Raw genomic sequence first — 14,821 nt, forward strand, 5'->3', positions numbered from 1 at the left:
TGCATTGTATTCACGACTCAAATGTAACCTTTTAAACCTGCAGGCATAGGAAATCAGTTTTATGAAAATCTTTTAACTTTAAACAAATGATAGCATCCGTCTTGTCACTTTTGCTTATTTTTCCTTCCAATAGGAACTTGCTGAATTTAAATGTTACAAAGTAACAACAGGTCCAAAACGGAGTCACTATTTTAAGCCAAAAGAAAACTTAATCCTAAACCTAACTGTAGTTTCAACCTTTCCCAGGAATGAAATTTTAAACCATTCAGTTTGAATTTCCTAATGAGCACTAGTGTTGTAATCTGCGTAAGACTCCTTGCCCCCCACCCCAAGGGAATGTGGCCTTGCCTGAACAATCTTTTCTTTTGCTAATAACTTCCTTGTACAGCTTGTTTCTGATTATAAAAGCCTTCCATGTTTGTAACTACTCAGAGTACCCTACTATTTGTCAGTTGGATGCTGCCCGAGATTCAGGAATCATCAAATCTTTACATTTACTCCATTGACTTTTTGTTCTTTAACTTTTGTTCTAAAAATACTAGGAAAAAAAGAAAAAAATGCATAGGAAAATGATACAGAATATAATGTATGATTAATTATGTAGGTTTTCTCAAATCAAATCAAATTTTCATAAATCCTACATATGAAATTATACAGGATTTTGTAAATCCTAATATAGTTTGAAATTAGTTCACATTTACAAGGTTTGACATTCATTTTATCTTCAGCATGCCATCACCAATGACGATCTGCTCCTTGTTTATCAAGTCCACATATAATTAAACTCAATATTTTAATGGCATGATGTTTAAGAGAAATGATGAACAGTTTTTGGTACAATGACATGAGTCAAATCAGTTAAAAGTCAGCAGGGTTTTTGGAAACAAATATCTCCCAGCATTCTCATGCTACAATGTCTAAGCGGGTATCCCTGTACATTCTCTATAATCCAATTTCTTTTAAAATGGCTTTCAGTTCCTTTTTTTGTGCACTATTGATGTTCAGCATGAATGAATGCAAACACTTGCACCATCAAAAACAAATAGCATCTTACCACCCAGCATGCCCTGGCAGGAGTTCAAATAAACAAGATTTAACTCCACAGAATGGCAGTGGATAGACAGAATTAATGGGTGGTCTTTCCAGAAAAATAGCTTATAAACTTCAGTGAAATAGTAATTTGGTGCCTTGGTATCAGCTTTTGTCTGCTTGTTATTGGTATTCTGTTACCTTAAAATGAAAATTCAGAGTATTTAATAGAGAAATTTAATTGAAACTTGCAATTTTGAAAACCACTGTTTTTGAAAACCACAAATGTTTTGCTGCTATTTACTGATAATTTGCATTATTGACCTACCAACTTTATTTTTTAGTCAATATGATTTAGTGTAACTTCTGGCAACAAATGAAATATGTTTTGCCTGTATCATGCAAGGATTCGTAGCTGTATTTTTGGACTCTTTCTAAAAGTCAAGCCAAAATGCTTAACGAATATATTAAAAATCTACCTTGCAATGAATTAAATCACCAATTATATGGACACTGCTATTGCCTAAACTGAAAATTCTTATTTACTTAAAATTGTTATTTTATAATGGCTTCTTTCTCTTATGAGCAGAAAAAGAGATATTATGGGTTAGAATCCTAATACATCTTGGTGTTCAGATATCTACTAGCTACACATTTTTCCACTTGCCAGATGATGCCATCTCTTTGTTTAAATCACAGAAATTGCTGCACCAACACATCAGACTAAGGCCATCAAGAGCCATAGGAGTAACACTACCCTGGGATTACTTTCCAGCTTGAAACACAAGCTATCTTCCATCTATACTTTTCTAGCATGTGTGAAATATTTATGAAAAAAAACCCAAGTTTTATACTCTTTTTATTTCTTGTAACTACACTGATCAATATACTTTTTGACATTCTTGATTATTTCACTTTGTTGCACAGGAAACCGTACAGAGCAATTTAATGTGAGCCAAATTCCTCTTCTCCTGCAGTCCCTCTAGTGGTCATGTGTATCTTACATACCTCAATCATTCCCAGTAGAATGTAGTCTCGTTACAAGTCATGTCTTCCATACAGGTTCTGAATGAGAGGGGTGCTGAGGGCTTTGTCTGTTATACCCTCAGCTTGGTAAGAGCAATAATGTTCTGGACATATATGCAAACACACTTCTGGATGCTCTGACCCCATAAGTAGCTCAGGTGGTACAGTATTTGAAAAAGAGGCTGAGGGAAATGACAATCTAAAGACCAGACTCCATCTCTTTACATTAACTTACTCATTGATGGGTTCTTTGTAGAAACTGAACATCACTTGAGTGTCGACTCTATATTGAGGTTGTTGATAGTATCTTGGGACCACAGTATTATTTCAAGATGACAGCACACTCTTTAAGCTCACTTAATATATTTCCCCTCCAGTTTTATGGGAAAAATGGTTTCCTGACCTCGAAACTCTAAGAAACAATAAACAAACAAACAAGCAAACAAAAATGCTGCCATCTTAACTGTTTTATTGTACACAGAAATCCTGGAAAATGGACCATAGCTTTCTCCCTAATCAGGCAGGAAAAAATTCCTGGATGTCAGGAAAATTAGGGTTTTTTTCCTTCAATATCTGAGCACCTTACTGTGGGCTTCTCAAAAAGTTGATGCAGGGGGAACCCTCAAAGCATTTGAAACTGCTAAAGTATTTACATGGTAATTAACCCATGAGGGAGAGAAAAAGAGGAAAGCCCCTGTTCCTTCAGCACCTTCACTGTGAACACTTTGCCAGCTGCCTTTCCAAACATCCTTCCAGACTGCTCAGTTGTCTAAGAAGTTACTTACATGATTACAGGAACCCCATTTCACAGAGGAAGGTCCAGATTTTCTGAATATTTGTGTTAATTTTTTCCAAGACAACACAGGAGGTAATTTAGAGTGTGCACGTTAGGTCCCTAGTCAGACTTCAAAGGAGGTTGTTTGTATTTTTCCCTTGCTGTAAAGCCTTGAAAGGTATGATATACCTTAACATTGATTATGCTAAACTTTCTTATCTATCAGTACCATGCCATCTGCAGTCCAGTGAGATTTGGAATTAAATCCTGATCCCAGGCCCAAAATCCAATGTCTGGGCTTCCTGTACAAAGCCTATATTATCTTTCATTATCTTCCAGGCTGGGTACTAGTGCCCACAAAGAGCAATGAGAACGGGCACAGTTCTCTAAATGAAGCACTCGCCTTCACTATGCTGGTCCAGTCTGCAGCTTTGGATTTCTCACTGACTCAATCTGAGTCACAAGGGATTATCAGGTCACTCTACGACTAAGCCTGCCTACCATACTCCTCCTCATAACCTGGTACCCTGAGACAGTAGGCTCTCCTTTTTCTGGGCACCACAGCCTTCTCTCAAAAGCCTATTGTGGGTAAAATTGTAATATTTCCAGAATCTCTTGCCTGGCTTTAGTGTATCTGCATATCAATAGTTATTTCAAGGGGTGGAGTGAAGTGGTCATCTACATATCAATAGGTAATTACAAGGGCATGCGGGGGTTTATCTGGATGGGAAAGGTTGGGTGGAGCTCTCTTCTGCTGCAGCCTGGTCCAGAGAGAGACTAGACAACTGCTTGTCAGAAATAAATGGGTTTCTTAAACTTTATTTCTCCCTTTGAATGATTTCGGTTTCAAAAGTATTTTGCCTGGAAAGTTTCCCTCTCTAGAGTTACACCTAGTCAGGTTCCTTAGCATGCATTCCTCAGTCCTGATTCACTGCTTATCTTTGGCGTTCCAGCCTTTCTACAGATCAGAAGTTATAAACAGAGGCCTTCAGACTTCAGGCAGGTTGTGTGAATGCGTAAAGCTGGGCAGACTACCTGAAGTGAACTAGAGCACAACTGCTGGGTCTAAGGGTCTAGAAGGGGAAGACCCTACTGTGCAACCATTTGAGAATATGGGCCTAGGGTTACCACTTGTATGGCTTTTTAAGAGAAAGTAGAAATCCCAGTTTTTATGTAAATTGGTAACTACTTGAGCAGCATTTTAAAATATTACGTGGACACAGAAAACAACTGGATACCACCCACAGTCCTCCAGTTTTTGACTTCTGCCTCAGATGATTGTTCAGCCCTGGCTTAAAAAGGAGAATTCTCAGTCTTGAAACCTTTACTTGCACCTAGCCAACAATATAGCCACCACTCGAGCCAACAATATTTTTGAGAATTACGGAAAACTTATAACCACATTAATGCATTACAAAAGTAGCCCACTCTAAGTAGTACTTGGAGACAATTCTCCATGAATCCTTCACATTTCTACATATCTCATGAGCATTGACAGCCTTTGTTTCAGAAAATCTGTTCAGGGATGTTTCTATAGCCAACAGCCTTGAAAGATAAATATGGAGTCTCTCTCTCTCTATAGCAATGCTAACTTCCCATTACAAACAGATTTCTCAAACTCAGGGTTCCTCTCATGTACTATAATCTACTCCCCTATCTGTATCATTTTGTGAGATGTGTGGATCAAGGAACCAGTGAAAATGCTACTACTCTGCCCCTTGCTATTGTTGTGAGTAGTAAGTCCTTGTGCTCTACCCAGGAGTTCTATTTTCTTCCAGCATCTGTGAAACAGTGGTAGACTAACATGTCAGGTTGCAAATAAGGTAAATTCTCAGATTCCTCAGTCTTTGACAAAATATTGGTTTTTCTTCCACTGAGCAGCTACTCTAAACTCAACAGCCTAGGGTCTTCTTCCATATGGTTTACCACATTTCCCTCTATCTTGCTTTTGAAAGTACAACGTTGCCTTATTCTCCACCAAAAAATCATGAACTCCCATCACATCAAATACCCAAACCTGCTTCTCATTGTTTCTATTTTAGGCTTTCAACTTTGCCTTCAGAAAATAGCTTTGTGCTTAGCAATAAAACAAAGTCACTAAGCAGGCAGACTGTCAGACTGTACCGCCTGGGTTAGAAACTGTTTTGCCACCTCCTAGCTGGATTACTTTGGACAAGTTATTTAACCAACTCATGCCTGTTAAAAAGGAAAGCCACAGGTCCAAGAGTGAGGGTTGGGCCAGGTCACCAAACCCAGGCTTAAAACCAGCCTAACTGCAGTTTCATCCTCCCCAGACATGCGGTCTTAGTCTATCAGGAATCTTCCAGCTGGCACCAATGAGGTAATATGTCACGTGAGCTCTCTCCATTCCCCAGAAAGAAGTTGACGCGATCTGTGTGATGATGTCCCTCTGCTCTTCCTCCTCAGGGAAGAATATCTTCCCTGAAGCATTCTCTTCTTTTCTTTCACTAATAACTTCTTCCCCACCCTCCTGTCTACAAAAGCCTTCCATTTTTTATAACTCCTTCAGAGCATCTCTCTACTTGCTAGATGAGATGCTGCCCAATTCATGAATCACTTAATAAAGCCAATCGAATCTTCAAATTTTCTTAGTTGAATTTTGTTTTTTAACATGCCTCAGTTTCCTTATCCATAAAATGAGAATAATAGTAATGAACTCCCAGCATTATTTGATATTAAATGAGTTTATATATTTAGTGTGCTTAGAATAGTATGTGGTACATACTGAGAATGCAATAAATGTAACCAATTATTATTCAGTTGGATATTTCTTCAATAAGTTAGTTAACAGCTCACCTTATATGCAGGTTTTTTGTGATTTACAATCTAACTCTATCATTGGAAAGCTGAATGAATGGCAGATATTTAGGGTTACATGTATGCTTGGTCCCAATTTCAAATCCTTGAAATTGGTTAGAAACATATCATTTTTATAGGCTTTCCCTTTTGAAAAAAACAATCTACAAATTATATGAAGCACCATGTATCAATGCCTCTCCATTCACATTCTATGTGAACAAATGTACTATAAATGTTTTTAAAAAACGCCAAACAACTCTTCCATGTACAATCAAAATGGCTAAATATTATCACATAAGTATTAGAAGTTTTCTTCACAGCACTAATCAAAAAGCCAATTCACCAAAACATTACTCATCTAAAGCATGTTTCCCATTGGTGTTTTCACTATGCTATGGCATTTCTCCTAATGGTCTCAAATTTCATCCCCTGGTCTTCTAAGTAGTGTCCTTTCTATTTTTTAAGCCTGGAAAATTAAAATTAAAATTCCAAAGGGGTAAAAGAGGAAAATCTTCAAAAATCTGATTTGATTTTCCTACACTTCACCCCCCTCCCAATACCCAAGCAGCTAATCCCCTCTCAAGCACTACAATGGAACAGCTAGACGAAATGGAAAGGAGATAAAACTGGCCAGCCAGTGCACTGTTCTTGCTAATCTGCAGCATTTACATAAGGGTTAGAAGGCTTGTTTTATCATTTAAACAGGCTTAAAAGCCTCTTTGCAAATGAGATTTAGTTCCTACGAAAGAATGAATTCTAGCTATTTGGCACGTTTCTGCTAAACCAGCACTGGGAGCTGACTTGGCAGTAACTTAAGCTACTTCTTTGGCCACATACAGTATATACAAAGATTGCTTCCAGCTGCCAAAACTAAAAAGTGTCAAGCTGATTAAATTCTTTCCAGGAGGTGAACAGGATGAGGAACAGGTTAAGAGGCCAATAACAGTAGATCTTAAAACTATACCTAGGCAAACTCGTCCTTTATGCAGGTGCTTTAAAAGTAGCTTTGAACTTTTAGAGGCCCTTGAATCTTCTTTGAAAGGGAACAGAAGAGCAAATAGCAAATGAAATTCAGAGACAGATTTAGAATAGTCTCAAACTGTGAAAACAATTTAAACTCTGATTCATTCTCGGTCCGCATGGCATTGGGCACAAGGATAAACTGCGCAGGCTAGCTCCCTTGACAATGTCAGCACAAAAGAGAACTTAAAGAAAGACTTTCTTAACACAGAGGAGTACACCCTTTGGATCAAAATCTTAGATTTAAAAAATCAGCATTATGTTTATACAAACTATACCTATTATTTGTTTTACCTGGCACACCTTGAACAGATGTTCAGTGTGACCTTGGCCTGAAGTTCAGCAGGGTGAGTAGCACGACCTTGGTTAAATTTGCTCCCAGAAGGTAGCAGGGTAGTTACTCCCTCCATTCTTAAATCATCAAGATCCTCTGTAACAACATAAACAATTGCAAAAATAAATATTAACTCCAATAGAATTAAGGATGAAAGTCCATGTTTTCAGGTTTCTGCCAGTAGTTAAGCAATACATTATAATTCCACTTTGCAAAAATCTAACCTCATGAATCAATTATTTTTCAAATCATTTCTAGATGTAGTAGGAGACAAATTATATGAGATGATTTACAAGAGCAAAATGGCAAAAGACTGAATCTGTTTGGATAATAAGCAGAACATCTTCGATCATGAAACATGGATCCACAGCCTTTGCTGATACCATCCACGGAAGAAAAACCACATCTCTGCAGCAATTGCCCTAAATGGTCAGGACTGGGTCAATGACCACCAGCTTTTCTATATTTGTGTTTGTTTACAACATAGGACCAAGAAGAGATAGACAAATAGGTTCCCAGACTAGTTACATAAGATCATTCACTTCTAACTAGCTCTCCTTCATCTTCTCCACTCAACAAGCTCCAATTGTATCTGAAGCCCTCTCTTTTTTTTCCACTCTAAACCTTTCTTTATTGTCTTCACTTGGTAAGGACAACTGTAGTCATGCCACCTTTTATTTTTCCCAGATCCTAAATCAAGAGTTAAAAGATCTACGTTTCCCTGGTCATTCAGTCCTGATTCAATATGTACATGATATTCTTCCTCCTTTATGCAGAGAACAAGGAATCAGAATCATGTAAAAAAGAAAAAAAAGGATTCCATTTATTTGCACTCAGCCTTACTGAAAGAGTGACATTAAGTTCAAAAGATAAATTATAATTTTGCTAAAACATAATCCATTATTGAGCTTGTAGCCTGAGAAAAGAGGGAAATCCCTCTCTCCTGATTAGCTATAGATTATCTAAACATTTTAGGTTCCTCACAAAACAACAGAGATGATTTCTAGTTTTAAATGTATATTGCAAACAAGTATCAAATTTTCCTGAGATTGTGACAACTTTTAGCTTAAGTCATAAATAGGCCTTCCATTATTTGAAGAAATCCAGTGTCTTGCCAATGGGTTTCAGCCCTGGGCAAGTTCACTATAGATTCAATGAGACCGAGGAATGACAATGGAACGTTCTGGGGGTGAAAGGGTTTATACCCAACTTTTTTCCCATGGTGGCAGGTCAATCACTAGAATCCCGTCCACTCAGAGTGAGTCTGCACATAGCAAGCCGATCTTCTGCATCTGGGCCTCTCTACCCTCACAGCCATCTCAGTCTCTGTCCTCGGTGCTGCCACCACTCCAGTCTCATCTCTGATCTCCTGCATCCTTGCAGCCGTGCCACTGTGCTGCCCAAGGCACTGGGCAGAGCTCTTTATAGAGAGTCAATAATAATGTATTGCCCACAGATGTGTAGTGAGCTAGCCGACCAGGGCCAGGTGAGAATCCTGGCCATAGGAAACTTCACTTTATCCACAGGTGCAACCTCAACTAAAATCTTTTATGTCTACTTACACCTGAGCAATCTGGGCAAGCCCTTAGTTTTAAATCAACTCCATCGGAGTCATAAAAATTCATTATCTTGGCCTTATTGCAAAGTTTCATTCCCCTTGGTTTAGGGCAATAGCCACTACTTCAAACCTGGGTTCTTCTGCTGAGCTAGTTAGAGGCTCCTCTCTTAATCTTATGATTCCTCATGCAACATAGGCATTACTACTGCCTCAGAATATACACTTTTCAGCTAGCTAAGTAGGCTCTCATGAGATTCTGTTAGTCTCTCCCTCTCACATTACTATTACCACTGCAACACCCTAATCTGCCACTAGCCTAACCCTACCAGAAGAAGGGAACCTCCTGATTTGCTTAGCTTAGTTAGGGAACTTGTTATACTTCACTCAGCTTAAAGGATTCCTACTGAAAACTCTGACTTATATTATTTGTTGATGGCTCATACCACAAAACTTGAAACTAGAGCAGAATATGCTATCACCAATTTAAGCTTGCCTTTAGAATATAATCATCTACCTGAGATAAAATCAGCCCAGATAACAGAATTACTGCACTTATCCAAGCTTGTCAAGCAGTCAAAGACCAGAGAGTAAACATATATACAGGTATGCTTTTTAAAAAATATGATGAGATGTTTTGAAAACAAAGGAGTCAACTCTGTGGAACTCTCATTAAAAATGGACAAAAAGTTTAAGACACTGTTAAATGCACTCCTACTTTATAAAAAGGTAGGTATTATAAAATTTAGGCTTATGAAAAATGAAATAATGTAGAAGCTAAAAGAAATACTTTAGTAGATCATTTTGTCAAACAACATCCTTAACCAAGGTTTTAATCCTATCTAAACTCTTAAAGGATAAATCCTTAAAGGAATTCAAAGAGGCCACTATAAAATATCATTTGGTCTCCCATTTTGAAAAGCAAAAAACTAAAAATATGGTTCTAGCTTCACTTAGATAAGCTCTGGTGCTCTCAAGACAGCTGCTTGGTGGCAGTGGAGGGTTTCAAATGCAAATTAGCTAAATTTCTCCATGAAACTATTCATCTTGGTACAGATAAATTGGTTACTATCTTAAATCAACATGGCTGGGAAATTTTTTAAATGACAGCTTAAGTCATTTTTAAGTCGTGGGCTTGTCACCAGCGTAATTCTTTAAAAATTTTAAATGTGGGACATGGCCAGAAACTGAAGCTTCAAGGGCCCTTTAAACAACTTCTGATGGATTCTATACAGCTTATTTCCATGAGATTTGAATATGCTTTAGTTATTATATGTCTATCTAATTTCAGGATGGACTGAAACATCTCTTTCTGCTCTTACTACCTACAAACTTCTGGAAAGGTAGAAATATCAGTGACATCCTTGCAATAAAAATAATAAAACTTTCAGGAACTCTTGGGCTTCCTTGGTCAAAGGTACTTCCATCCATTCTTATGTCAGTTATATTCCACACTCTTTATTTCCCTGAATATTCATGTTTCAGGATTTTGCCTATGATACTATTCTCTGCTGTGAGGCACATAGACATAGCAAAATATTGCAGGAGATTCATGCGCTATACCCAGTCCTTCTGTGGCAGAAGGTAGCCAGTGGGGTAGGTAGAACAGGACATGTTGCCCAGTAAAGGTCGGCCAAGCAGGATGCTGAAGCTAGGCATTGTGGTTGGCCAGTCAAGTGGAAGAGTAAGAAACTATCCTAAAGGAATCAGTACAGGGAGCCAATATATCATGCTCAACCGTAGCAACAAGCCCTGGTCAAACCTAGCAACAAGTCCTAGGTAACCATGTGGACTTCCTCCTTGTTGTGCTTATAAACCCCAGCCACTGCAGCCCTAACAGAATCCTTCCTTGGGTCCCTGCCCGGTTAGTGGATCAATTTTCTTTTCGCTCATTAAAAGCTTTGCTGGTTTCTCTGTACTCTTGTCCTTTCACTTCATTCTTCATTACCTCCAAGACATGATCCTGGGAAGAGTAGCAACTTTTCCTCTAGTAATACTATCACCAACAGGTTAAGGTTGCTAGAATATCTTAAACAGCTTTTTCATGATATTCAACTATGAGATTTCATCGATTGGAAGACTATTTCAGAGAAAAAAACTATTCTTGAACCTCATTGGGAGGGACTCTATTAGATACTGTTAACAACAAATACAGAAGTGCAACTCCCTGGAGTAAATTCTTGGGTTCATATTTCACAACTGAAGAAGCAATCCAGAATCATCAAAATTGGAAGATTGCTCTTCCAAAATGGGCCTCAAACTGAAGACTCTCAGATGAGATTCTATGGAAGCAGGTCATCCTCACAGTGGACAGATGACCCAAGACATTCAGAACTATCTGACGACCTTAGATTCTACACAAGATGTTGGATCAAAACTGCTGCCTAATTACTATTTAATTGTTTATCTGCTTAAAATTCTTCTTTTCATTTTCTATAGACCCCTGGTTGTCAAACCCTAAAATGGCTTTTCTTTTATACTCTTCTTACTAAAATTGTTAGATCTGAGCATAAACATTCTAACACCAGTCTCAGATTATCCCAAACAGGAGCCTTCAAGCTTGCTGACTGATGAATATCCCATTCCTCACTAAATTCTAATCTCAACAAATGAGACCAAAGGAGAATTACAGCCAATGGCCTTTTACCCACCTACATGGACAAATGGCCTTAAATGAACTGACTTGTTACTTTGCTAGTGTTCCTCTCTCACAGAAGGAATTATTACAGTCTATCAATTAGACACAAGATAATTCTAAATTTGAATTCAATGACCTTCTTAAAACAATGGGCCAATTACTTGCCATCTAGACTAATAGAGACAAATGTGTAAACCAGCTAATGTAAGGTCTTGATTCCAACCTCATGTCATGAACAATTCCTTTTTCTTGGATATCCATGTGTTCCTACCAGATATTGCTTCCATCACAGCTGTGACGGCCAGTCTTGCTTGTCTCATACTAATATCTCACAGACATTGGGAACAGTATTATAAAACTTACCCAAACACAGACACCCTAATTCTATAAGTCACAAAGGCTGGAAATTACAATTCAGATGTGAACTACAAAATAAGCCTACCCTTGATTATTTAAGCACTTTACCTGGGGCAGTTACTGACTGTTTATGCAAACAATCAAAGCAGTGTGGCCAAAAATAGGAATCATACAAACAAAACACTGTAAGACATGTATCATTTTTAACTCTGGCAGAAGTTATGAATTATACCACCTCTACCCTAAATGGGATATAGATTGTTCTCAATTTCTTGGCAATAGTGTAGTGGACCATCTAGGTTTCTCTTTCATTAGTCATGATAGTATCTGTGTCATTGTTAATACTTCTTGCTGTACTTGGCTCAATGAAACAGGTAGGGGAGAAAAGGGGCTATGCATTGTCTTAAGGAAAAAGTTATTTGGCTAAGGATGATGTTTATGACCTGTGGGATTCTTCTCTAGGCCTTGATTATACAATTTAGGTTCTTAGTTCTGAAGCAACTTGAATGGACGTTAAAGGTTCTTGTTTTTGTTACAGTGCTTATGATGCTTATCCATTGAATTCAATCATCTTAATCTTAATGCTTAATGTGGGTTTTAAATGATTCTAGGAGGGGGCGGAAGATGGCGGCGTGAGTAGAGCAGCGGAAATCTCCTCCCAAAACCACATATATCTATGAAAATATAACAAAGACAACCCTTCCTAGAATAAAGACCAGAGGACACAGGACAATATCCAGACCACATCCGCACCTGAGAGAACCCAGCGACTCGCGAAGGGGGTAAGATACAAGCCCCGGCTTGGCAGGAGCCGAGCGCCCCTCCCCCCAGCTCCTGGCGAGAGAAGAAAAGGCAGAGCAGGAGGGAGACGGAGCACAGGGCTGCCGAACACCCAGCCCCAGCCATCCGGGCCGGAGAGCAGGGCCCTGGATTTATTTATTTATTTTTTTTCCTGTTTTGTTTTGGCGAGCACTTTTTGGAAGTCTTAAAGGGATAGGGACCCCAATACTAGGGAAACAGGGCAGCAAGAACAGTGAGCGAGCACCGGTGGCCTGGCGCCGGAGGACACCAGAAAAGCGCGCGACCATTTTTTTTTTTAATTAAAAAAAAATTTTTTTTTGTGGTCGTTGTTTTGTTTTGGCAGGTGCTTTTTGGAAGTCTTACAGGGGCAGGGCGGGACACTTAATCCAGAGGTAGGGAATCCGGGGATCTCTGGGCACCCTAACCCCTGGGCTGCAGGGAGCAGGGTGGCCCCTTATGGAGATAAATAGCCTCCAGGCCGCTCCCCCTCCAACACGACTCCACCACTTTGGAGCACAGGCCAGAACCAGGCCATGCCCACAGCAACAGTGGAGATAAACTCCATAGCAGCCGGGCAGGAAGCAGAAACCCTGTCTGCACGCAGCTGCCCAGCACAAGCCACTAGAGGCCGCTGTTCTCCCAGGAGAGGAGGGCCACAAACCAACAAGAAGGGAAGTTCTTCCAGCCGTCACTCGTCCCAGCTCTGCAAACTATTCCTATAACCATGAAAAGGCAAAACTACAGACAGACAAAGATCACAGAGACAACACCAGAGAAGGAGATAGACCTAACCAGTCTTCCTGACAAAGAATTCAAAATAAGAATCATAAACATGCTGACAGAGATGCAGAGAAATACGCAAGAGAAATGGGATGAAGTCCGGAGGGAGATCACAGATGCCAGAAAGGAGATCACAGAAATGAAACAAACTCTGGAAGGGTTTATAAGCAGAATGGATAGGATGCAGGAGGCCATTGATGGAACTGAAACCAGAGAACAGGAACGCATAGAAGCTGACATAGAGAGAGATAAAAGGATCTACAGGAATGAAACAATGTTAAGAGAACTGTGTGACCAATCCAAAAGGAACAATATCCGTATTATAGGGGTTCCAGAAGAAGGAGAGAGAGAAAAAGAGATGGAAAGTATCTTAGAAGAAATAATTGCTGAAAACTTCCCCAAACTGTGGGAGGAAATAATCGAACAGACCACGGAAATACACAGAACCCCCAACAGAAAGGATCCAAGGAGGACAACACCAAGACACATAATAATTAAAATGGCAAAGATCAAGGACAAAGAAAGAGTTTTAAAGGCAGCTAGAGAGAAAAAGGTCACCTATAAAAGAAAACCCATCAGGCTAACATCAGACTTCTCGACAGAAACCCTACAGGCCAGAAGAGAATGGCATGATATATTTAATACAATGAAACGGAAGGGTCTTGAACCAAGGATACAGTATCCAGCACGACTATCATTCAAATATGACAGTGGGATTAAACAATTCCCAGACAAACAAAAGCTGAGGGAATTTGCTTCCCACAAACCACCTCTACAGAACATCTTACAGGGACTGCTCTAGATGGGAGCACTCCTAGAAAGAGCACAGCACAAAACACCCAACATATGAAGAATCGAGGAGGAGGAATAAGAAGGGAGAGAAGAAAAGAATCTCCAGACAGTGTATATAACAGCTCAATAAGCGAGCTAAGTTAGGCAGTAAGATACTAAAGAGGCTAACCTTGAACCTTTGGTAACCACGAATTTAAAGCCTGCAATGGCAATAAGTACATATCTTTCAATAGTCACCCTAAATGTTAATGGGCTGAATGCACCAATCAAAAGACATAGAGTAATAGAATGGATAAAAAAGCAAGACCCATCTATATGCTGCTTACAAGAAACTCACCTCAAACCCAAAGACATGTACAGACTAAAAGTCAAGGGATGGAAAAACATATTTCAAGCAAACAACAGTGAGAAGAAAGCAGGGGTTGCAGTACTAATATCAGACAAAATAGACTTCAAAACAAAGAAATTAACAAGAGATAAAGAAGGAAACTATATAATGATAAAGGGCTCAGTCCAACAAGAGGATATAACCATTCTAAATATATATGCACCCAACACAGGAGCACCAGCATATGGGAAACAAATACTAACAGAACTAAAGGGGGAAATAGACTATAATGCATTCATTCTAGGAGACTTCAACACACCACTCACCCCAAAGGATAGATCCACTGGGCAGAAAATAAGTAAGGACACGGAAGCACTGAACAACATAGTAGAGCAGATGGACCTAATAGACATCTATAGAACTCTACATCCAAAAGCAACAGGATATACATTCTTCTCAAGTGCACATGGAACATTCTCCAGAATAGACCACATACTAGGCCACAAAAAGAGCCTCAGAAAATTCCAAAAGATTGAAATCCTACCAACCAACTTTTCAGACCACAA

General features: G+C 39.1%; 1 protein-coding gene across 6 annotated transcripts in view; it reads right to left on the reverse strand.

Moving 5' to 3' along the window:
- Positions 1-14,821, reverse strand: part of C3H8orf34 (chromosome 3 C8orf34 homolog) — a 429,407-nt gene that overhangs the window by 152,130 nt on the left and 262,456 nt on the right. For 3 of the 6 annotated variants that reach the window (XM_057498011.1, XM_057498008.1, XM_057498007.1), the window contains exon 8: positions 6,974-7,100. In XM_057498011.1, the coding sequence (XP_057353994.1) occupies positions 6,974-7,100 (127 nt within the window). Of the gene's footprint in view, positions 1-6,964; positions 7,101-14,821 lie in introns of all 6 variants that reach the window. The other 3 variants (XM_057498012.1, XM_057498010.1, XM_057498009.1) reach the window with 1 other exon arrangement.

The sequence above is a fragment of the Manis pentadactyla genome, chromosome 3 (genome assembly GCF_030020395.1).
Source record: "Manis pentadactyla isolate mManPen7 chromosome 3, mManPen7.hap1, whole genome shotgun sequence".
Classification (NCBI taxonomy): domain Eukaryota; kingdom Metazoa; phylum Chordata; class Mammalia; order Pholidota; family Manidae; genus Manis; species Manis pentadactyla.